The following is a 26,481-nucleotide window of genomic DNA, read 5'->3' on the forward strand; positions in this document are numbered from 1 at the left end:
TGCATGTTACAAAAATATCAAACTTTTTCAAATGGATGTGAAAAGTGCATTTTTAAATGGTGTGATAAATGAGGAAGTTTATGTTAAACAACCTCCCGGATTTGAAAGTAAGAAATTTCTAAACCATGTTTACAAACTAGACAAGGCTTTATATGGTTTAAAACAAGCTCCTAGAGCTTGGTATGAAAGATTGTCTAAGTTCTTGCTTGAAAATGGTTTTCAATGTGGTAGTATTGATGATACTTTGTTTATTAAATACAAAGGTCTTGATATGCTAATTGTGCAAATATATGTTGATGATATTGTGTTTGGTGCTACATTAGAATCTATGTGTGAAGATTTTGCATTATGCATGAAGAATGAATTTGAAATGAGTATGATGGGTGAATTGACTTACTTTCTAGGTTTACAAATTAAACAAACCCCACTTGGCACTCACATTAGTCAAACTAAGTATACAAATGAGATATTAAAAAGGTTTGGCATGGATATTTCTAAAGGTTCATCCACACCTATGGGAGTGGGAACCAAATTAGAACCCGACCTAGATGGTAATGATGTTGATCAAAAGAGATATAGGTCAATGATTGGTAGTTTACTTTACTTGACCGCATCTAGGCCCGATATTATGTTTAGTGTTTGCATGTGTGCAAGATTTCAATCTAATCCTAAGCAAACACATCTCATGGCCATAAAGAAGATTCTTAGGTACTTAAAGGACACACCTTCCCTAGGGTTGTGGTATGATAAGAAATCTTCATTTGACTTGCATTCATTTGTAGATGCCGACTTTGCGGGTTGCAAAATAAATAGGAAAAGTACTAGTGGTACTTGTCAATACCTAGGAAATATGCTCATATCTTGGTTCTCCAAGAAGCAAACATGTGTTGCTTTGAGCACTACCGAAGCCGAATATATGGCTATTGGTAGTTGTACTTGCCAATTGCTTTGGATTAAACAACAAATGCTTGATTTTAATATGGAATTTTCAAACATTCCAATTCTTTGTGATAACATAAGTGCCATACATTTGTCTAAGAATCCTAGATATCATGGTAAAGCTAAGCATATAGACATTAGACATCATTTCATTAGAGATCATGTTGCTAAAAAGAGCATTGTGCTTGAACATGTAGAAGGGGAACATAATATTGCCGATTTGTTCACTAAACCTTTAGCTAAGGATAGATTCATAAAACTAAGAAATGCATTGGGTTTGTGTGAAGCACCTTGAGTACATATTACTTGAATGCATATCCTTGTTTGATTGATATCCCAAGATTGAACTTGAATGCTTATTATATTTTCTTGGTGATATGTGCTTATAAGCTAAATGTATAAATTGGTATGCATGATTGAAGGGGGAGTAACCTAGTGTCATTAGGAGGCCATGGGTCACTTAATGTGATAGGCTCCAAATTAGGTCACTTAGGTTCTATTAGTTCAATTGGTGTGTAGCCATGATTATTTGTTGATGAGAACTAGTTTTGATATTATTTGAAGAATGTTTATGGTCTTAAATCACTTTTGTGATAAAATCTCAAAAATGCTTATAAATCTTTTACAAAACTTGCATCAACCCCTTAGTTCTCCACTTTTTGAATTATTACAAAAAGGGGGAGAGACATGATGATAAATTGCATTAAAATCATTTGCCAAAATGCATATATAGGCATAACTTAAGGGGGAGTGTATATGCCATGATTGGGAGAGAATAGATGTTAAAGTAAGGGGGAGCTAAGCTTACTTAACTAAAGTTGTATATGAGTTTCAAAATTGTTTTAAATTGATATCATTAAACTTTTTAATGCACTTTGAATTGATATTAAATTCAATTACAATCAAATAGACATTTATATCATGCATGTTTTGTAATCATCAAAAAGGGGGAGATTGTTGGACCTATGGTCCTATATGTCTAATTTTGATGATATTAAATCATTTATAAATGATAATGAAACATTAAAGCAATATTTGATTTATATGAATTGAATTTAAATGACTATATATTTTTGAGATAGTGCTGGAAATTAAGGTTTGAAAACAAACATACATGAACTAAGTTAGAGCATTAATTTTCCAATTATTATATCTTAACCAACTTAGGTCGAAATGACTTGAAACTTGAACCACATGCACATGAAGGCTTAATATATGTTCTAGGACTATAATCATGAGAAATTAAGTGCATCACATATATATTTGGTCATATGCTTAAATTCCGCCAAAACTAGGTTTTACCTAATTTTGTGCATATGTGTTCTTTGTGAACGTGGTGAACCAAATGAACTCCGATTTAAATGAAATTTCGTGTGCATCTTAGTTTCATCACTATGAACATATTTGATTTAGTAAAGTTCAAGAGAAAAGGCCATTTACACTGAGTTTGCAAAATGACTTTGAATTTACACTTAAAATTTATCGGTTTCACTATTAGTGATCAAATTGCTTGGTTGAGTGACCAAACGATTTCCGATTGTTATGAAATTTTACATGGACATTCTAATACATATAAAATGATTTATCATGCAGTAATATGGAATTTTCTGGGTTGTTTTTCTAATATAATTAACCTATGCGCTCTATATGAAGCTCTTTGAGCTTACATGCAATTGGGGAGTTCTACCTCCTATTTCCTTGTAGGTTAATCATCATTGTGGTCTCATATGGCTCAGAATTCAGTATGTTCAAGAGTGGTCGAAGTCCAGTTTCTAAGAATGAGCTTGGAGCTCTAGGAAACTATGAAAAATCCTATATTTGCTAACTTTCCACTAAGGCACTTTATCAAGTTGAATGAATCAAACATTGAGGCTATTGGTTGTGGTCTTCATGGAGATACAACTCTTTTCAAACATGTGGGACAAACCTTGTCCTCTCTATCATTAGTGATATATTCTTGTTTGACATTTTCACTCAAGACATGTGCTACCAAGAAAGTTAGGTTGGTGCAATCAAACAAGATCCTTGACATTTTCACTCAAGACATGTGCTATCAAGAAAGTTATGTTGGTGCAATCAAACAAGATCCTTGACTAAGGGATCACTTTTGAAGTCTTTGATTCAAAATGAAGGGACAAGATGACATAGTACAATCTACATCCATGGCTGAGAATTAAAGAGAGTTTGAATGGTCAAGATTTGAAGACATACATTGATCAAATGGTTGTGCATAAGACAACTTTCTTGCTTGCAATTTTTGACTTAAAAAAAGGAGCATGTGCAACGTCTATATGCTCTATGGTGGAGATTTGTTTGCTCAAATCATCAATGACCAAGATTAGGAGCTGCAATGGATGGTAGAGATCAACTCTTGAAGTTTGATCCAATGGCTACAAGCATAGGAGAGAATTGCCTTTAAAAGAAGATCTTCCCTTTCATACAACTTGGAGAAGCAAATTGAAAAATTATCCTTGAGAGAAACCTCTTGCTATCAAGTTCATCAATCATCAAGCTTTCTTGCTATTTGCTACAACAATCTTCTCCAATACAAGCCTCTACAATCAATGACTTCTCACTACTCTTGCTTTTGCAAAAGGGAAGTTCCTATATCCTTTAGGCTTTGTTTACTTACAATCTAAACCTCTCTTGTTCTTAAAATCCTATCTTTGAGAGTGTTGCTGTAATCTTGAGAGTTCCATACCAAATACCTTTGAGGTAACCTGTGAGAACCTTGGCTGAAAATCCCATTGAGAAATTCCCTTTGTTAGGGGAAATTGTAAACATTGAAGTTTGAGGGAGTTCTTAGAAACCCTTGGTGTAAGGAGTTTTGTGGGTCTCTTAAAACCACACCTTAGTGGAGTTGGGAAAATCCTAGGTTGGTGAATCTAGGTAGTAGACGTAGGAGAAGGGTCTCCGAACTACTATAAATAGCTGTGTTGATTTCTTTGTTTATTTGTTTATATTTACTACTTGTTTCAAACTGCAGGATTTTCAAAACCCTAATCTGTCCGAGATTAGCAGACTGCCTTAAACTTTGAATTTTGATCTGAAATTTTGATATAGTGTTTATTAAGGTGTTGTGACATTGCATATAAAATTTCGTTGCATTTTGACATCATTTGATAGGTAAAATCTGAGTTGAAAAATCTGTGTGCAGTGTGTTGCTTGAAAATCTGTTTTGTGCAATTCTTGATTATTTGATATTTGGTCATTCACTATATTGTATCACATCTTGCATTGGATTGAATATTGATTAGGAAAATCATTAGAGTCCAAATTTGTGTGCTACTTGTTAATTGCCATTAATTTGTTTAAATTGAAAAAGGGATTCCAATTGGAATTTGGGGACACAATTCACCCCCCCTCTTGTGTTAAACTCGATCCGTCAATGTTCTACGCATTTGTAGTATTTATTGTCTTGCAGTTTGTTCACTCAGATTATTTTCTACTCTAGTTTGTCGGTATTTGTTTCGCTAGTTTGTTTCTTGTATCGCTATATTTAATTTATATTTTATTTGCTCGCTTATTTGTTCGATTTAATTTACCATAGGTATTGTTTTATTTGTTTTGATATTTGCTCACTTGGGTACTTGCCTCCTCATAGATATCTGAGTACTTATCGGATATTTATTCCTACTGAGCTTTATAGCTCACCCTTCTTTCTTTCCCACTTTTAGGTGAGTTCATTGAGGGATACTAGTACCGAGCAGTGTGATGTACATGGATACTAAGTTCTATTAGATTTCGTAGAAACATATTTAGGCTTCTTGTCTTTTTTTTTTTACCATTGCTAGTTTATTTTACGTTGATTGGGATTGAGTAAAGGATTTGAGACAGTTGAGGATAGTTTGGTAATTTCACAGACTCTTTTGACACGTCGTTACAAAACTTCACTGTTGTCTATTGTACTCCATTTAAACCGATCATCGAAGTTCTAAGTTGTAACATAGTTAATTCATTAATTTGAATATATGGAAATGAGTTGCTAAAAACTTAGTTGAAAGTTGCATACAAGAAATAGGGCATGAGATTTTGCCAATTATGAGCATTAGTGAGTTGTTATATTGACGCCGGTGCTCCATTTATGGTTTTGAAGAGGATGACCAATTATACTGTTGGGGATGGAACAAGTGATATAGGAATAAATTAGGCAAGATTGCAAGAATATTGATGCTACTGAAGTTGCAGTTAATTATCAGTTTTACCAATTAGTTGAAATCATTTTTAGTACAAACGGGGGTTTTTTTTTTTTCACGGTATTTTTACAATTTTATGTTTTAACTCCCATAAAGGTTGTAGCCAACCCCAATGATCATTATTTATCATTTAATCAAACATATTGAAACCAAGAGAGTTTTCTTTAGAATTCCTTGTAGATTCCAGTGTTACTCTTTTCATCAAACGTTGATTTGATTTGTTATTACTTTCCTTTGTTGATCTACCTGCATTAACAAGTATCTCATTGGATGAGGAAGAGAGTGACAACTTTGACGAGGAAGAGACTATACAGCCCCCTTTTGTTCAGGCAGGGCCTAGAATGTGTAAATCTCTGTATTTAACCTTCTAACAGTAAATGCCAACATAACCAAGTACCCATTAGCCCAGGAGGTAGGTAATTTAGTTTTTCTTATATTTAAGGTAAAATGTTGTGCAATAGAATTAGATCAAGTAGATAAGATATACATATACATTACAACAGTACTCCTAAAAAGGTGGAGACTATATAAAGCCTAGATAGTGTGTTCAACCGTGTGAAAGCAAACAATTACATCCAACTCGATAGATTTCTTTTGTGGTGCAAGAGATGCATCAGAGGCCAGAAAATGTCCATTCTGTGGAAGCCCTTCGAAGCCTGAGTACAATAGATTTTATATCATCTGTTATTAGCTTTCGAAACGATGTAAATTGTTAAATATGATAAAGAAATGTTCCAAAGTGATCTATACCTCAACAATGAATAGCGCCCATGTATTCGTCGAATGACATTCCATGACACCTTTCAAGATCTTAAGTCGCGAATCACAGATCACCTGGGAGATTTTGAGGAAGAAACTGTGGTCGTCACACAGCATCTGCAGTGGATGTCAGCACATTATATTTTCAAAAAAAATAAAAAAATAAAAAACAAGCTTTTGGTGTGCGTTGTGTAGTTTGGGTTTTGACTGCTGCAATCAACAGACCTCAATAAGCATGTGCCCAGGGTATGGAAGGTCTTCAATAACTATGGGGTTTCTTTGAACTTCACTTCCCAATTCAACAGCCCAGCTTCTCCCATTGCCAGCAGTGTTGGCAGCATCGCGTGATCTCAAATTTTTGCGAGCAGCTTCCTGTTTTGCACATCAGTTTAGATACCACTTTCCATTTGCAGTATAGTAACATGAAAAATAGTAGTGACTTTCACTAGCTATGGTCTTGGAGGTGGTTTAGTTTACTTGCTGTCTTAATGATAGCTGTACATGTTTTGTGCGGTATAGGAAAAGATGGTGAATCTGGTGCCTTTGTACATAATGGCAGTAAACTAAAGAAAGTCTTCGGGAAATTGTATTAATGACAATTCAAAAGAAGTGGCGTACATGAAAGACCAGTCATCAATAATCCACTTCAACAAATGACTGATACATTTTCTCATCTTTCCATTAGAATACTATCATCATTTATGCTCTGCAACACTTGGTTCAAGGCAGACTCTGATAATTTTCTCATCTTTCCATTAGAATACTATCATCATTTACTGCATATACTATTATTCAATAAACTAAACCCCAAACCCAAGTGATTACCTATTATTCAATAACCACCAACTTCACGACTGATGCCTGGGTTACCTGGTTTTATTAAACTGTTGATCCTTTTAACTCTAGATGTGATGGGCAGGTCTCCTACTTCAGAAGACTGATTCGACAAGAATAACAAATTCAAGGAGTAAAAGGAATTTACGGTGGTGCACATAAGTTGAATTTAAAGAGGGGGGTTGCGCTCCAGATGGGCGCAGGGTTACGCAGTGAAGCCCCTGCGGCAGACTCATCAAAAAAAATTTAAGCTGTTAGATCAGAGTCTACAAACCAGTTCTAAGCAGATCAATGTATTGTAACCAAAATGGTGGTAGAAAGATGAACTCATGGATGAGTTTGGATTTTGAGGTTTGTTTTTTAGCTTTAAATTCTGTTTTATTTTACATCATCGGATTGGGTTACGTGGGTATGAGTCTGATCCAACAGCCAACGAGTCACCAAGTCTCACTGCTGATGGCATGCGTTCTTAGTGTCTAATGAGAGGAAAGTCTTTTGATACATTATTTAAAACCTTTATAGAAGATTATCTCAGATTTAAATGTATTGTTCTGTATCAATACTTATTTGAATCAAAAGGCGTGGTTTGAGTTCATGTACCTCCTGATGCCTCCATTGCTTTAACTTCTCAGCCTGCTCAGTCATGCACCTCAAAAACAGCATATGTTTTATGGTTCGATCAAAGAGGCTATCGATGCTGCACTGTTTACAATGGAAGACAAACAAGTTAATTGGACACCGCAAGAAGCACATGGGAAAGAAACTACAAGACAATAAAAAATACTAATCTCAAAAACACACTCACCTTTGCACCATTTGGTACAAGCCTGCGTAGCTCCTTGACCCGATCCTGGGTCATCTGTCTGTCTCGGGGTCTTGGCCTGTGGTTATCACCAACTCTGCCCTGCCTTTTGTTAAGGTTGGATGTTTTTTGTCCCTTCCTGGAATGCATGCAACCGTGCACCTTGCTCTTTTGCTCCTCAATCAGGGTGCTCACCATGCTCTTCATTGATGCTGAAGATGAACCAAAGGCAGCATTTCCTCCAGTGGCAGAAGATGAAAGGCTTCTTGGTTCTATGTCATCGCTCATCAAGCCTCCTGACTCCAAGTTTCTCTCCAGTTGAGGGGGAGCAGCAAATTGTTTTGACATCGCTTTAGATTTGAAACTGTCAGATCCAGGAGAAGTATCATCTAAAATGCCAAACAAATCAGCAACCACACCTTCCAGCAGTCGTTCTGCATCATCTTCACTTAAAAACCACGAGGGCTCAATAACATCACCGAACATGCTAGGGTTGCTCCCTGTATTCTCACAGGAGAAAGATGAGTCCGACAATTTGGCACCATTCTGTCTCTCGACAAGCGGTCCAAGAGCTTTGTGTAATTCTCCATGACCGGGAAAGCTAAAAAAGTTATTCATGATTTTATTATCAGAAATATTAGCATCTCTGGCTTCAGATGCCGAATCTTCAGGGTAAGCATTCATAATTTGAGTTGAGGAAAAGGATCCCTCAATCACTTTGTTGCCGAAGTCACTGAAGTCAGAATGTGCCTTCAGTTCTTCTCCCAGACAAGAAAATCCAAATAGCTCAGCCTGTGAGATCCCCAGCTGACTTAAATTTTTTGATCGACTAGGTGAAGTTGGCCTTTCACTAAACCTAACTAGTTCGACATTGATCTCACTTCTGCGTGCATGTTTTATGATCTCTGGATGTTCTCCCAATGGCTGAGGCGTATCTTCTGTACTTAACAGTGGCTCAACTTCATATAAAGTTGACAGTTCGCTACCATTTGTCCTGAAACTGTTGACTTTTGCCAAATCTCCCGACTTAGGCAGACTAATGGGCATAGTTGATGGTATATTTGAATTCTCCATGGAGATAGATGTTGATGGAGATGATGACCAAAGTTCAGTCTCTCTCTTTAAGGTAAAAGGTAAAAAATCTTCGTGATCACTCTTCAGTATACTGATTCTACTTTTGAGGTAGTTAATTACTTCCAGATCCTCTGTAACCTGAGATCTTGACAGCAAAACAAGGCCACATCTCAGATGACTGAGTAAAATGTATTCATACACTAAAGTGCAAACAAGAAACCAAACACACAATGAATAATATGCTGATCCTCGTGGCATAGGAGTCTATGCAATGTACTCAATCTAGGGGGAAATTGAAAAACTCCTACGTCCCAAATTTTGGAACATCTCCCCCGTGTTTTTATACTACACATAACATAATTTATGGACAAGATTACGAGAATTCAGACATCATGAATCAGTGGTTCCAAAATATGGCGCCCAAAACCAATAAGAGCACACACCTCTTCCAATGAGCCAAGCTGCAGAACTCCATGTGGAAGCAAAGGTACCAGCAAAATAGTCTGCAAAATTATCATATAAAATATAAATATTATATCTGTATGGAACATGATTAGGAAAAAGTGTTCCTCGCACGGGCCTATGGATGCTGCAAACCCTCACAAACACATTCTATGTATAGAGCTTATAAAGGTGAAAACTCATTCATTGTAACTTACCTTGATACCTGCTGCAAACTGAAGCAGCCACTCCTCTGGACACTGAAAAAATGAAACAATAACATACTGAGGTACTCTGTTTCACATTTTCAGAACAATATTAACTTCTTTATATGATAAAACTAACCTTGTATCCCATGGCTACACAAGTCAAAATATCCTCAATAGTAACCCAGCAATGACACCCAGTACAAGCAACTTCACCAACAACTCTGCCAAATTTTAGACATTTAACATGAGCAACCATTTCTTTTCGACGTCTTTCAATTACTTGCATAAAAGTAACCTGACATCTTAAAAGCCGAGGGAATGGCCTCTTATTATAAAATACACAGTAGAAAAAGGTGGTTAAACTAAAAGAAACTTGAAATCTACTACTTTGTCCTCACTTAAATAGCATAAGGGTTGATATAAGAAAATAACACCCATTAGCCTCAATGAGTAACACAGGTCAACATAATAACTTTGTACTAATATGATGTGTTAAGAGATCAAGAAAGAAATGAGGATAACATATCACTCATACTACTCAAAGTAGCAAAAGGTATACTCTTGCTAATTTACAAATAGTGTAATGTACCAGTAAGTTGAGCTAAATCAAATTGTCCAAATACCTCAATCTAGCCAGATTGGTTTAACTATCTTTCCATGATTGATGAGTGACTTGGACCATTTCCAAGCTTTAGAACATAGAAATACAGCAATACATTTCTGAAGTATGTAACAGGAAACCTTTTTCAAAACCAAAAAAAAAGGTTCCTTCAACTTCTCATTCTTAAGGCCTAACTCAAGATCTCAGATCATGAAAAATCAAGGATTAAGTTATGAATAATACCGATTCCCATTGAAGTGCAAAACATTTTAAAAGGACGATAGTAGGTAAAAGTGTCAAAGCACAAAATCATACCCCTCGCCCCAGGCATATTGAAGACGTGACATATCAGCCACCACTAGATTGATGGGATGTTCCCCAGACCTACCATCATACATGCTTGCTTCACACTGTGGCAAAAACGTATCATCCATCGTGTTGCCAAATATGTTCTTTGCAATAATTTCCATAGATTCTATGGGTCTCAGGTGATGCACATATCCAACTTCCCAGTTCAAAATCCTGAAATAATAACAAAACTAAGTATCATAGTTGACATCATTTATAATTTTTATACACATATATACATGAACTAATAATTTTCTTTGATTCCGTTGATGTTCTCATAAACTCTTGTAGCCAACCACAAACTTTTGGGATAAAGGTTTTGATGATGATGATGATATACTACATAAAACACAGAGAAAAGGCTACCTTTCAGGAAAGTTATTTTTCAGTCACTGTGATAAACACAAAGCATTTGTCACCTTAAACCACATAATGTCCTCATTCTTCGAGTATCAGTCTAAGTATTATGTAAATGATTCTTCTTAATAGGGACATATGATATAATGTAAATCACTCTTCTTAATAGGAATACAGGATACTTAGGAACCTGATTATCCCTAATAATATTAAGAAATGATTTGAATTAAATACAATAGATATTAGGATGAAAAGCAGAATAGTGTGATGTAATATCCATTAAATAAGAAAGAGATTTATAAGGTACCACTTTCGAACAAGTACCATTGTAAAAAAAAAATCTTCCAAAGGCATACATTGAGTTTTGTATCAAAAAATTACGTTGAGCATCACTATGTTGCCGCAATTAAACAATGAAGACTGACAACTCATACAAGTTAAAGATCATGTTCTATGAATAATACCCTTCACTTGATGCTGCTTAAGGATCATGTTTAACAAAATGTAACTACCATTATCTAATTTGAGGCATCAAATTTATATCTGGTATGAACCTTTATATTGGTTACTGTATCCTCTCTACAATGCATGCAATCAAGTGAATCAACAGCAACTGTCAATTATAGACCAACAAGTTCAGTTTACAGACAAAAGCTTAGCATATAAAGCCTATATTACACACTAACAAAATTCAGATTGGAAAAAACTTACATTGGACTTCCAAGCCTCACTTTCCAGAAAACAGCAAATTTCCAACATGAGTTGTCGCAGAAACTCCTCAAAAATTGCATCAGAGCAGTAGTTTCCATCTATTTGACTTCAAGACGCAAAAACAAATGACTATAAAAAGCTGATCAAATAATAAACCAACACTTCACTAGCTGCCACGATATGAAACTCTCCCTGCTTGATTTATCCGTAATCTTTCTCTCGGTTTTATCGGAGGCCCCCTTGAATTGAGAAGAACAGGTTCCATCTCTAGTAAAACCCCTCTATACAGCCTAGTATCAGAAGGTAATAGGATCTGTGGTAACAACTACAAGACTTAAACGATGAAAAATATCATGCTCAGCTCCATTTATCAAACCTTTTTCTAGAAGATACCGTTTAACTTAGTTGATAAAGAGTATCTTAAGTCCTAACTTTGAAACTCTCACTTTTTTTTCTCTCTTTTTTCCTCGTGTGATAACAGAGAGAAGAACGGTAACTCAATTCCTATGAACGCAATTTGCAAGTCACTTCTGCTGCTTAAAAGAAGCTACAGAAAGACTAGTACAATAGCAACAGTGACGAAATCAGCAGGAAACAAACACAACTGGAACTCGATCGGCGAGTCACTTCTGTCGCTTTAAATAAGCTGCCGAAGATCAGCACGATTGCGATAACGATATCAGAAGCAAAACCAGCACAACGAGAGGAAGATATGCAAATAACTCCTGCAGCGTAAAAGAAGCCAATAACGAAATCCAACGCAAAGAAGTACAACCGGAAGACGATCAATTATGCTGCCCAAAAAAAAGAGGGAAAAACACCGACACAAATTAACGAACAGCGGCGTTATTCAAGAAAATCAAATAAAACTCGACTACTATAACAGATAGATACATATTTTTCTCGGCGACCAAACAGGACAGTGAGAAAACCGGATGAAAATATCGACGCTCGTGATTTTATTATTACTAATTTTACCTGTGTTGGAATGAAAAGAAGAAGAATCATTCAGTTGCGATGATTCAAACTCTTCCGATTTCATGACTTTCTGTTTGTTTCTGTAGAAATAGATGGAGACACGAAGCGAGATAATTAGCCAAGACAGGCCAACACAATCGAATGCCTGCTCTTATTCATCTAAGGTTAAACGGTATATAATCCCCCGCCACCGTTGACTGGTCAGTGGTCACGTTACTCTCCATCTCTTTCCCCCGGATCTCAAAAATGTCTAAAGCCATAATTAATAATCAGTAAGATTCCGGGTCCCACAAATTAGCCCAAACCCCATACGGGTGTTAAAAAATGATAGTGTTAGCGGGTGCTCTAAAGACACTTGTTAAAAATTGACTATAATATATCACAGTACACACCATGTGTTCCAAACTCCCGAGAGGTGTTTAAAAATGGTAGTGTTAACGGATGCGTTAAGAACACTTGTTAAAAGTTCACTAGAACATATCACAGTACACACCATGAATAATAAACACTCTTGCGCCTTTTTTGTAAAATTTAAAATACATGTCTTTTTTAAATTTCATTGTACTTTTTTATCCTTATCTAGTGTTTTAAGGACACCCATTAACATTTTCCTTCTATAAATGATAGAAATCGAATCCCGATTCCACAGTTATTTTCATTAAAAAAATTGACTTTTATTTTCTAGAATAACACCTTTTAAATATTTAAATATCAAAATAACGTAATTTTCTTTATAATTAACAATATGGCATAATGCGTTGCTCCCAGTAACACATGACGACTGGGAGTAGCGCATTTCAACAAGACTACTATTTTTTTTTATTTTTCTATTCATTCTTTTTTTAAAATTTATATTTAAATTAACAACCAATTAGATAAGATTAAGATTTTTAATTTAATTTCAGTCAACTAAATCTCTTATATCATTTGTATTTTTTATTCAATTCATTTCCTAACATTTATCCTATGATTTAAAAAAGAAACCCCCAAAATTAAATAGCAATATTGATAATTACAATGATTATTTAGCAAACTAAGAAATCATCGTGAAGATAATAATAAATATAAAATTTTATCCTATGATAAAATATTAAGAAAATTAGAATTCTAAGTTCTATAAATAAATTATTAGTAATTAATATTATATATTTAATATTTTTATATTTTATATAATTATTAACTCAACTAATTGCTAGTAACAATTTGTGAATGGTTAAAACTAAACAACTAGAATAATTATTTTGGTAATTAAAAAATAAAATTATGTTATTTTGGTATTTAAATATTTAAAATGTGTTATTCTTGAAAAAAAAACTCAAAAAAATTCCTTATAACTACTCGATTAATCGGTTAAATTCATATAAAAAAAATAACGATCGCAATCGATCGTTTACACCCCTAACAACAACAATAAGCTCCCATGCCCATGACCCCTAAGAGCTATGTGGTTTTCTGAATAAAATAATTTAATTATAATGTCTAAATAAAATTCCGAATAAATTCATGAATGATGCCCATCATGAGGTCAGGGGTTTAAATCCCCTCCCTATTCTATAAACTCTCCCTTTAAAAACAAAATTCATAACTGATTTGGAACATATGTTGAGTCCTAGACTGGTTCTTAATGAATTTGAAAATGTAAGTTTATTTGTCACGTGGCCGCAAAACGAAAAAGGACAAAGTTGCTAGTTGACTTTATTCTTGTAGATATTTTTTTTTATGGAAAATTAAACATAGAAGAGGTCCATTCTAATAAATATATCTTTGAAAGTGACTTTATCTAGTGGCATACAATGTATATTTGGTTGGTTAGTTGTACATATTGAATATAATATAACATTCTATTTTTTTTCAAAGGTTTTTGCTGCATTTGTTTTAAAAAAAATTATTTATGTCGATTAGTTAGATTAATTACATAAGAAAAAATAGACCATAGAATAAGAATTCATAATTCTTACATATATAATTATCTTGTGGAATTATCAACGTCTCTTTTTGGGTATGGAGGGACGAAATCGACAAAAGATGAAGTAATGCGGATTAGTTGAATTGAGTATCTGTCAAGATTATATCTCACATTGAATTGACATAATCTCACCGACTAGTATATATATAAATTTAGTTTTAGCACTTTTATGTAGTTTTTGGGCCTAAAAATAAATGGCGAGTTGCCGACCACTCATAAAAAACAAATTCGTGCGGATCTTTAGCCTAGAACGGACAATATTCTTATAGTGTTTGGGTATGAATTTCCAACAGTATCATATTCACCTTTTCAGAAATTCAAAATTGAAACTTGGAAGTGACGATTCATCACAAAAAATAGACAATGCATAGATGGTAACGTGTGAACAACTTCAATTTTTATTATGCATTATATCTATCATATATTTTTCTCTATGACTATTATTATTATGTATTATATGATATAATCATTGTCTTGTGGTCCACTATAGTTTGGCGTTAAGATGACAAATACTTAGCAAATGTTATTATAATATTGATCTAGTTGTGCCAAAATGCCAACCTCCCTATAAACAAATTTTATTTGTAGGATGTCATTGATGTGACCTCGAAAGGAAAATGTTGACACTAGATAAAATGGAAAAAAAAAATGCATCGAAATCTGAAACAAATAAATATATGTATTATAAGTTTAAAAAATCAGGTGAGAAATGGTTCAAACCTGACTCCATAGGCAACTCGATAACCATCCTTAGTGAACTGGTAAGAAAATGAAAGAGGAACTGTAAATAGGATAGGAATGGAATGAATTCAAAGCCGACAATTCTAACATTACTGACCTTTAAATATCGGGTTTTCATCAATTTCACATAACATAAAAAAAGCTCTTTTCATCATCGCCTTCCACTTGGACGGACTTAACCGATACAAAGCTATACGATAGCACTCAATTTTTCCGATTCGGCAATTCAATCTTTTGTCTGGAAAAATGGTTCATCGAAATAATGAGTCACCATTGATATCGACACATCTAAGATTGCCAAATGTTCAGGAGTTGCTCTATTCAACCATTTTCCTTCTTCTTCTTGTTGTTTATCACACATGACATACTGTGATATGCTATATTTCATCTTTAACAAATGTTCGTAAGACACCTGTTATCAATACCCTATTAAATACTGTTCACCTTATTTAACGCAAGCGTTAATAAACATGTCTTATTTTTGTGTTTGGTAAATCTTGATTTTTTGTCATATTTTTCACCAACGATGTAAAAGCTGTTATCAACCGGGCTCCTAGATCTTGTTCTAAACAACCGAAGATTTTTGCTGACCTAAAAGCATTGAAAAGATTAACGACTTCCACCCACTAAAACTTCTATTTTTCTCTGGATTTTAAGCTTCTATGGCTAATGAAAAACCTCCTTTTTGCAATGACCATTGATCGGTATGTAAGTGAAAATAGAATAAACATTGATCGGTATGTGAGTCTGAGAAATTCTGACCATCCATTATTTGGTGCAATAAAATAATTAGATGCACCCGCCAACATTTAATGACAAATACATATATAGCATGCATTTGTTTTCACTTAATGGGACATATATTGGTTACTTTAAATTTATTATTTATTAATATATTTTATTATTTATTATTATTAATTATTTTTTAAAAAATAAAATATAAACTATATTGTATTTTGTAAACAATTAAATTTTTTACTTAAAATCAAATAATATAACAAATTAATAATAAAATAAGTACAAATTATAAACTTACACACATGGAAGATTCATTCGTAAGTGCTCCAGTACTGTTGTAGAAGGACCATCTTCAGCCTAATCATGTAGGTCTCCATTGTCTGGTTGAACGTGTAAATATCGTTCATCTTCAACAATCATACTAGGCAATATTATGCATGTCAACATTATATCATGAAGTGTTGAACCTTTGAAGTATTGAGTTGTCCCATGCACTACTGCAAACCTCACTTGAAGAACATCGAAAGGATGCTCAACATCCTTTCAACAAGATTCCTGCATCCTTTTCAAATGAGTAGCCTTCTTTGTCTATGGTATAGGGATTGTCTTGATAAAAGTCGCCCAAGACGGGTATATACCATTAGTGTGATATTAATCCATTACGTAATGGAGACCATTGACATAATAGTTCATTGGTGGGAAGATCCTTGAGTTAGATATACAAACACAAATGAATGATCCAATACATTAATGTCATTATGTGAACCTGATAATCCAAAGAATGCATACAAATCCATAGGTCATATGATGCGAAGCTTCTAATATAAGTGGTGGTTTGTGAATATGACGAGTAAACTACCCTTTCCAAACAGTTGGATAGTTCTTCCATTTCCAATGCATGTAATCGATACTCCCTAACATTTTGGGGAAGCCCAACTTCACCGATAGCCAACAATCTCGCAATAGCATCACTATTTGGAGATCTCAAGTATTTGTTTAAAAAAAAACATATCATTATTTTCACAAATTTCTTCATAGATAATATTGTCATGCTCTCTGCAGTCTGCACATACTCATCTAAAAAGTCGGTAGAGACACCATATGGTAGGCATTCATAACGCAACCTTAATCTTCTAAAGTGAAGATAACCACAACTTTCCAGTCGCATCCATTTTTTTTACTGAAAAGAAGGTTCATGAGCCTCCGCTACATAATGGATGCGAAGAAATAAATCACGTCCCATTAGAAATCTTCTTTTGATTCGATCATGAGGATAAACTGGTTTCTTAGCAAAATAATCATTGAAAAATCATTTGTGGCCTTCAAGAAAGCCACGATCGATGTACAATCGTGGAGTACGTGATGCCGAGACCCTCATCCTCTCCAAACTCTATTTCTCCACTTCGAATATAGGCATCTCTTCATCGGAGGGAGAGTCAAAAATAATTTCTTGAAACCATTTTGTTAAAAATGAACCCATTTATTGTGGGAATGATGGTAGCAAATGTAATATAGTTGATATTGGAGAGTAAGAATGAAAAAAGCAATTGGTGTAAGCTACACAATGAAGTTGCCTCTATTTATATGTTTAGATTTGGGAATCATTACTTTTTAAATATAACCGTTGGGAATATTTGCTTTTCAAATATTTATTTTTCAAATATAACCGTAAAAAATCTTTACTTTTAAAATATAGTCGTTGAGAATATTTGTTTTTTAGTTTATTATAAATTAATAAATATTTTTAGTTTATTATTAATTAATTTTTTTACTAATATATTTTTATTTATAATTAATATTAATTATTTTATAAAATTAATATATAAAACTAGAATATATTTTGTAAATATTTTAATTTTTAGTTGAAATCAAATAATATACACAAATAATAATAAAATAAGAAAAAAAATATTTTAATTCTATAGAGATTTAAAATAGAGATTCTGATATAGTTGTTATCAAATAGAAAATTTATAAATTATCGAAAAATAGTATTTGAGCAGGTATAATAACAATGTGAATATGGACTATAAGATGATACAATCTTTAAAAAAAAAAAGGATGATCTAATCAGAATAATGAACAAGTAGATATCTTCTCAAAGAGGGAACAATGTTATATTGTTATTGAATGTGTTATGTAAGAATTGGGACCAATATTCAGGCTATAGAGAAGGACTTGAGTGTCATAAAGGAGAGGAGATCGAGGGACACAGATGTGAAGTGAAACTGAAGGAACTACAGACCAGACCAAAAAGAGAGAGCAGTTCAATACTGCTTAGTTGTCTTTGCAGTGCATTTCCTGATCAGGTTTTAATATGTTTCATTTTGAATACAGGGGAAGAGGGAGGCTCGAACTCAAGACCTCTATGAGATACCACACACATGAGTGTCATCTGAGCTACTCATGATTCCCTTCAATGTGTTTAATTCACAACCCTTGGATACCTTATTAATGGAGAAAAAAATATTGTTAAATCTAAAAGGAAAATAATCTGATGGATTTTTATTCACTCCAGTGCTTAGGGTTTATGAACCCAACACAAGAATGGGCCTAAGATGGGTTTATTATCTATCTATTACATAGATGTAATATTGAAGCTGAGAGAAATTTTAGTGAGATTCTCTGATGCAGTATTGTTATAACATCATAACAAGACACGTGGCATTCTTAGTTTTGTGAAAGTTAATATATTATTTTATTTTATTTTTAAAAATTGTTTAGTTGTGTGTATTTGTGACCTTTTGAATTTAATGTGATAATTAATTTACCTATTAAAAGACTGTTAAATTGTCTAAAATGTTACAAATTGATCATTCTCTCCATATATCTTGACAAGGTCTCCTTAGGAGGTGATTATCATAATTTTCTTTTTAATTGTTCTCATCTCTATTTTCATTTTTTTTTTGTTTGTGTTGGATATTATATGGATATGAGATTTGTAATTTTTTGTTATTTTTAGAGGGATTTAGAGGAGCTGATCCCACGAGTTCAAAATGAGGTTGGATTTGTTGTCGAATCAACTCAAGTTTCCACCGATAGGGACAACACTGATGCCCATTTGAAGGTTTCAAATCCATCTCATATTTTTTTTTCTCTAAATTTTTAGTAATCTAGGTTTTGATCATTCATTTTTTTTGAAAGAAATCAATCAAAAAGAATAAATATTTGAATCCAATTAGATTTCATCCAAACCAAATGAAATAGTTTAGGAACTTTTTGATTTCATCGAAGTTGAAGAATCAAAGAATTTATCCTATAGGTTGGGTTAATTACTAAGCTCACGATGAAATTTTTTTCTTTCTATATTCTATACTATTGAATTGTTTATGCATATGAATTATTTATTGAGTTTTATTTTCGATTATAGTGTTCAAAAAATGATGATATTTGACAAAAATTATAAGTTTACTTTTTGTCATAACAGTTATATAGTGCATAACTATGAATTTTAATTTGCATTTAACCATTGTTCATTGCATTTTATTGTGGGTACTTAGCAAGCTTAATGGTAATATTTATTGTGACATTTAATACACAATACATGATACATTTAATCAAAATGGATTGTTGGAATTCCATAACAGTTTTTTATTATCGTAATCAAGTACTTACTAAGTATATAATACTAATGTCTATAATTACAATTATTATGAATATAAATGTTATATAATTATATACATGAAAAACGTTAACGTAAAACTATTATTTTGAAAAGTTTACCGTGCATAGCGTGGGAATTGCACTAGTTAGAACTATAAGGGGAGCTTTACTCAAACCCCAAAATTTATTAAATACACCCCTTGTTAAGGTCAACCGTTAAAAAGTCTAAATTTTTATAAATACATCAAAAGTTCATAAATCTGAGAAATCTTACAAATGCACCCCAAAATCAAAACTAGCATTGCTGGCTATGTCGTCGCTGTTGGGGTCATTCTTAAGTTGCAGCTTGAAGGAAACGTGAAATTAAGCCTCGTAATTATTCCAGAGTCGGTATTCGAGACCAAATCGTCCAAAAATGCCTTGTTTTGGATCAAACTTGGGTCGTCAATTTTCAGCAAGTGTCTTGGCCAGAAAATGGGTGGAATGAAAACGCATTGCCACGAGGAGTCCAAAGGTGGTGTCGGTTTGCTCCAAGAGTGGTCAGATTTTCCAGATTGGACGACTTTCCTCGCGGCAGCCATAGATTTTCGAATATGATTTCGACAATTACGATGGACAAAACTCATTGGGATTGGTCAAGTTTAGTTCGTGGTGGCTTGGGCTTCAATTTGGTGATAGTGATTATCGGATTGGTACTCAGATGACAATGACACCATTGTCGACAGTGAATAAATGTGAGGAAGAAGAAATAGATAATGAGGAGGTGGGGTGTGAGGAGCTAAGGTCTTAAAAAAAAAAAGTCAAAGCAAAGTCAACAAATTCAGTGTATGCTTAACAAAATTTCGGGTGTAACCAAAACTTCCCGAACTATAAACATGGACAATCTAGTCAACTGTTAAAAGAATTTCAGTTGGACCTAAAAGCATGGATCTTGTGGTTGTTGTAGTCATTTTAAACCAAACACATCATGAATTAATAGAATGGAAGTTTAAAAATTCAATAAATTAATTATTCATATTGTGGTCACTATTGTGTCCAACAATTACTTTTAACTTCACACTATCAGTAAATGTATATTAATTAAAAAAAAATAGTTGAATGGTGTAGTGGCCAAAACTTGTCCTCGCCCACTTTACCAAGTCCAGTTAATTATTTTGACTAATGGGCCCATGACCCAATATTTGTATGCAAGAATACGGCCCATCATGCGAGTCCATGGGCTTCCTAACAAAGAGAGGCCACTTCTGTCACATCATTACTTTACATGCTTCCCTCGTCTCACCCTCATCATTTGTTCTGACCTCTAATCTTGGTCTCAATCTCAGGTCTAACCAATCACAAGCCAACCTTCGATATTTTCTGCCCAATCATATATTTCAAAGTTTATTTTGGGACTTGCACCCGTCCAATCTCAAGGGACAAGCCGTAATTACGGACTTATTTCATACTAACCAATCACATCAGGCTTCTTTTCTGACACATGCCACTTGCAAATCATTTTTTCCCTCCAAATCATCCTCGTAACTCGCCTTCTCATGGCAATTACGTCATTCACTTTGCTTTACATAAACTATAAATAGTTTGCCTTCTTTATGAAAGACGTAAATTTGACACTATTGTAAAAATACTCAAACTCTCTATATACGAGAACCCTCATTGAAATAAACGCCTTCCTAACTCATTATCAAACCTTTCTTACTAAACGTTGCCTTTAACCGCGGTCATATCCTCTCACGTGCATTCACAACACATCTTTCGACTTTCCAATTCATTGCTTTGATCATCAAAACCTTTTTGACCGGTATCCCCCAGTGTCAAGTTTTCCTCAATTGTAGATTGAACACTTTCTTTTTTTTTTAATTGTAGATTGAGCACTTACAAATGGCTTGTGGGTCATGATGGCAGCAGTTTGCACAGAATTTATCCAATTTATTTTTTTTATATTTTGTCATAAACAGATACGTTTGGAAGTCTAAATGACGAATGATACATAGTTGGACCGTGACAGTGTGACAACAGCTTGCTCCGCTCCTTCACCTAACCACAAGCACAAGTAAGTAGCTTTTGCTTTTACTTTGGGACATGGGAAGCCATCGATCTCAGCTTTGAAGCTAAAAATATTATTGCCTTACGATAAGGACTCCGTGATCAATATCTGACCGTCCGATGATTCAATCAGTGGATGAAGACAAGGACGGCGAGATTTATTTGTGACCGCCGATGATCTGATGATGCAAACGATGACTTCATCTACCAATTTAGACAAATGGAGTTGGTGTATAGCTGATGCCAGCAACGTATTTAACTTAATTGCTACAACTCACATGTCAACGCAAACTCCCATTTTTTTTATAAAAAAAATCAAATTAATATACTTATCCTTTTTTTATTTGGTAATCCATAACGATATCGTAAGGGTTTATCCTTTGACATCTAATATGAGCCTACTGACGTGCAAAATCATATCGACTCCTCGACTGCTAAGTTCTACAGGCATCTCAGTTGATCATAATAGAGATCATGAAGTTTTATGTTTTGTCTCTGTGCAAGTAAAAACGTGAGCTTTGGGGTCCTTAAGGTGTCACTAAGGAGATGCTCTGTCGCTCAAGTTAGATCGGGAGGCAAAAAGTCTACTGAGATTACTGAATAGTTAAAAAGTGAGAGAGATTCACTTGAGTAGAGTTCCTCTTTTATATGAATTTCGAATTATTGATTGCGCTTGATTGCGATGAGATTTGTGCGAGTGAATCCCTAACGATCTTTTGTGGATCTCATTCTTGAGAGGTGATGAGTGGTCTTTGGTTCCCATAATTCACGACCTCTTGAATTTATATGATTTGACTCAGAGAAATTCATCAATTAAGCTATCACCCAATAAATTGGTTTTATACGATATGGGGGTCTAGAAGTTCAAATTTAAGGTATGTAGGCGGTTGTGACTTGTGTGTCGTGACACCCCTCATCCTATGTCTACATGCACGTATACTTGTTTTTTTTAACTCCTAATTTTTCTTTTATTTTAATATTTACACAGTCATCTGATTTTGAAAGGCACCGATGTGACACTAATACTAATGAAGATAAGCATAAAGAGGTTGAAAAAACATTCCTTGTTTGCTGATTACTATTATTAAATTTTATCCACAAAAATAAAAAATAAAAAAAGCTTATATTTTCTTGATGCATAAGAGTTTCTTTGACAAACAAATCATTTAAAAGATAATTATTGTATTCATTCTGATGATCCTAATACAATGGGCGCATCAAAAATAAGCCACCAGCTCCATCACTCTAAAACAACATTCTAACAAACAATGAATTTTATATATATATAAACAATGAATCACATACTCAGACCAATCATGCCCGCGTGGAATAAATCAATCAAAATGGAAGATAATACTTAAGATCTTGTTAGCTGTAAATGAAGATAAGTAATGCCTGCAGTTTAGATATAGCTTTCATTTGTACATTTTTCAAGGTCTTCCTGCGTGCGGGTTTGCACTGAAGTATCTTTTGGTACAATTCGGGTGGTAGCTGGCTTAAAGTAAATGCTATAGGACATTTTTGATGAGTTAATAAAAATCTCACATTTATTACATAAAAATTCAAATCAAACACGTATTCCAATATAGTTACATCAACAAAATATAAATTTCTATACATTATTCCTTTCCATCCAACATGAACGACAACAACATTTCATGTTTCCATGTTATCCCCAACAAAACTACATCAAAACATAAAATCTCAATACAATCACATCAACAAAACACGTTTTCTAATACAGTCACATCAACAAAGTACAAAATCCAATACATTTTTATTGGTTCAACAAATTTTACCATTGTGCTTGCTTAGTGTGAATACCTGGAGGCTGGAGTCCAACCCATTACGCAACGTCACCAATCCCCTCCCCTCCCCCCGTCCCTCTCTTTTAAACCAATCCCAACACCCTCTCTCTTCATTCACAACCAACTAAAGTCTTCTCTCTATTCGCTAGCTCTCAGAGGACAGACATCAAACAGATGGAGGGTCTTATTCCTTTCGTGTACAGAGCCATAGTACAACATAGGAATGGCAAAGATGGGCTTTTAAATTCATGGCTCACCGAGTCCCCTTCCGCCTCCTACTACGTCCGACTCCCAGGCGATTCGGGTCGATTCCAGAATTCGGATTTACAACTTTTCCGATCCGATTATGGGCCCAATTCTACTTCTACCACCTCTCAGATTGTTGTTTCAACCGGCGTTCAATCTCCGGCTCGTCGTTTATCTGCCCGTCGAGTTGCCACATGATTGTATGTATCAATAGAACAGCATCTATGGAAGCTCATACTTTGTGGGTCGTTGTGGCATTTGTGTGTAAAGTCAGTTTTATTTCTTTTGTTTCTTTTGTGTCAAGCTTGTGGTGATGAGCGTGTGAGAAACCAAAGGGGGCTTCGCGCTTTAGCTTTACCATCAGTGGGAAACTGAAAGGTGAAGGTATTATTAGAACAGGATTAAGCGTGTGGAAAACCAAAGGTGCCACATGCTCTGTCTCGCTACTATGAAATGTGTATATAATGAATGTAATGTGTTTGATCGCCGAAGTGCCTAACTACGTTTGCTATTAAATCAAGGTTCTGTTTCTTGTTGGTTAAATTAACTTGATTGAAAAAGTTTTAGCAGCTTTTGAATGGTCAAATTCTATGGTAATGTTTTCTTGCAAAAAATACTGGGAGGCAGAGGTTTCACCCAGGGTTTCTGTTAACATATATAGAGATAATTCTAGTTTCTAACCGTTAACAATGCGTTTTCCCGAAGGAAGCGTGCTTCTGTAAGAGTACTATTGTGATGGAGATTTCCTAAGAAGACAAATCCGTGTTAACTCGATGTATCCACGAGAACCGGACAACTTAAAATATAAAATATTGATTGGAAATTCTAATAGGTTCCGAACCAGCAAGATAAGGCCTTAGCATGCCATTAGGTCAATGGAAGTAAAACCAAAAAAGGTAATTTCCTGATGTAACATTGCTATCAAAATTTCTACTTGATTTTGATAAGAAAGCAACTTTGCAACTCTAAATTCAAGAGGATTAAGAGTGTTTGAGAAGTTATTCTACAAATTTTTTACTTAACTACCGTCATTTAATGGAAAATTTTATGAAATTGATACCTTTGAAGTGACCCTAAAATAGTGATAAAAAGGAATAATGCAAAAGGTAGGTTGAATATATTAGGAATAAGCACATTAGTAGTATTATAGTTTTATCCTAAAACAGGGTAAACGAAATGAGGATGACAAAAGGATTAGGTTAGGTAGCAAATAGCAAAAAGCATAGAACTAGTCCACCCATGTTTAATTATTCATTCATTGAATTAAAATTAGGGTTGGGAAGTTTCTATCATTCGCTGAACAGGCGACAATGGGTGAGAGAGACAACGGTATCACCATTAAATTAGCTGTGCCCAAAATACAACTAATAATCCAGAGTTACAAAAACCCACTACCACTACTTTTCCATCTTCTTGGACTTTCTCCACTCCCAATTGTTTAGTAACTCCTCATCAGTGACGTCCACGTCATCCTCTTCCCCCTCTGAAGGGTTGGAACTCGTGGGGGAATCAACAGCTGGGTACAAAGGTTCTTTAGGATAAAATGGAGCTAAATCAGAGACATTAAAAGTAGAAGAGATGGCCATAGAAGGAGGGAGATCAATCACATAAGCATTAGGATTGATCCGTTTCAGAACTATGTATGGCCCATAAGATTTAGGTTGAAGCTTTCCAGAACTCCCCGCAGGTAGACACTCTTTGCGTAAATGAACCATGACTTGATCTCCTTCATTAAAAGACTGGTACCTTCTATGTTGATCAGCTTGCTTCTTATAATTTTCAGCCCCAGCAATAAGCTTCTGCCGCACATCAGCAATAACATTAGCGTGATCTTCAGCAAGCTTTTTGGCAGCTACATTGACTCCTGGAATGTGTAACAAATCTAAAGTATGATTAGGAACTTTACGAAATACCACAGAGAAAGGAGATTGCCCAGTGATGCGATGTTTCGCGCTATTATAAGCAAACTCTGCTTGTGTTAGAGCAAAATCCCAGTGGCGAGGTCTTGAGCTGCAAATGCACCGGATAATATTACCAAGAGTGCGGTTCACCGCTTCAGTCTGCCCATCTGTTTGTGGGTGGGCAGTGGTGCTCATCTTCAAGGGACAATTATACAAGCTCCAAAGATAACGCCAAAAATGGCTCAAGAATTTGCTATCACGATCTGAAACAATGGACTTGGGCACTCCATGAAGTTTCACAACCACCTTAAAGAAAAGCTTTGCAATATTAGAGGCATCTGAAGTCTTTTTGCAAGGGAGAAAACGGGCCATTTTTGAGAACCTATCAACAACAAGAAAAACTGAGTCTACACCACGTTGTGTCCGAGGCAATCCAAGCACGAAGTCCATGGAAAGGTCCTCCCATATGGATTCAGGAATTGGAAGAGGCATATACAAGCCAGTATTTTGTGATTTTCCCTTTGCAACTTGACAAACATAGCATCTCTGTACAATTTTAGTGACATCCCGTTTCTGTTTAGGCCAATAATACCTCTCTTTAACAGCTGCCAGCGTTTTGTCAATGCCCAAATGACCTGCCAAATTCCCTCCATGCAGGTCTTTGACTAGCTTCTCCCTTAGAGAACCATGAGGGATACACAGCTGGTTCCCCTTCATTAGAAAACCATTTAGAATGTGAAAATCTTCAGCTGGTTGATTCAATTGACAAGCTGTCCATATGCTCCCAAAATCAGAGTCCTCTTGATAAAGTTCCTTAAGGTAATCAAACCCCACAATTTCAGAACTCAAAGCAGCCAATAAAGACACACGGCGGCTGAGAGCATCAGCTACAATATTAGCAGAACCTGATTGATGCACCAATTTGAATGAGAATTTCTCCAAATAGGTTGACCACCGAGCATGCATCTTATCTGTAATTTGTTTCTGGCTTCTAAGGAATTTCAAGGCTTCATGGTCTGTATATAAAACAAACTCTTTCCCCACCAAATAAGGTTCCCAAAACTTCAAAGCCCTCACTACCGAGTACAGCTCCTTGTTATATGTGGACCATTTTAATCGAGTTTCATTAAGCTTTTCACTAAAAAATGCAACAGGCCTCTTCTCTTGAGATAAAACAACACCA

At 34.7% G+C, this 26,481-nt stretch overlaps 2 protein-coding genes across 2 annotated transcripts; one reads left to right on the plus strand and one right to left on the minus strand.

Annotated features, from left to right (window-relative positions):
* Positions 1-5,521: 5,521 nt before the first annotated feature.
* LOC119998695 (transcription factor bHLH157-like) lies at positions 5,522-12,484 on the minus strand. Its single transcript, XM_038846067.1, has 11 exons — positions 12,250-12,484; positions 11,272-12,065; positions 10,171-10,377; positions 9,391-9,475; positions 9,264-9,305; positions 9,048-9,107; positions 7,534-8,742; positions 7,329-7,430; positions 6,120-6,266; positions 5,886-6,011; positions 5,522-5,791 (listed from the first exon to the last, which is right to left on the minus strand). Exons 2-11 carry the CDS (start codon positions 11,367-11,369, stop codon positions 5,705-5,707), a joined length of 2,163 nt encoding a protein of 720 aa, XP_038701995.1. The 5' UTR covers positions 11,370-12,065; positions 12,250-12,484; the 3' UTR covers positions 5,522-5,704.
* A 10,766-nt stretch (positions 12,485-23,250) lies between these two features.
* LOC119998804 lies at positions 23,251-23,940 on the plus strand. Its single transcript, XM_038846244.1, has one exon. The coding sequence runs from the start codon at positions 23,326-23,328 to the stop codon at positions 23,593-23,595; it is 270 nt and encodes an 89-aa protein (XP_038702172.1). The 5' UTR covers positions 23,251-23,325; the 3' UTR covers positions 23,596-23,940.
* Positions 23,941-26,481: the final 2,541 nt, after the last annotated feature.

This window comes from Tripterygium wilfordii, chromosome 5 (assembly GCF_013401445.1).
Source record: "Tripterygium wilfordii isolate XIE 37 chromosome 5, ASM1340144v1, whole genome shotgun sequence".
NCBI lineage: Eukaryota > Viridiplantae > Streptophyta > Magnoliopsida > Celastrales > Celastraceae > Tripterygium > Tripterygium wilfordii.

What these genes read in the sequence shown, in the direction of transcription:
- LOC119998695 (XM_038846067.1), bottom strand. Translation starts at nt 11,369, where the DNA reads ATGGAAACTACTGCTCTGATGCAATTTTTGAGGAGTTTCTGCGACAAC. An exon ending in AGCTTGGCTCATTGGAAGAG is followed by an intron (nt 8,743 to 9,047) that starts GTGTGTGCTCTT and finishes TCAAGATCTCAG; the next exon opens with GTTACAGAGGATCTGGAAGT. An exon ending in AGCAATGGAGGCATCAGGAG is followed by an intron (nt 6,267 to 7,328) that starts GTACATGAACTC and finishes TGTGCAAAACAG; the next exon opens with GAAGCTGCTCGCAAAAATTT.
- LOC119998804 (XM_038846244.1), top strand. Translation starts at nt 23,326, where the DNA reads ATGGAGGGTCTTATTCCTTTCGTGTACAGAGCCATAGTACAACATAGG.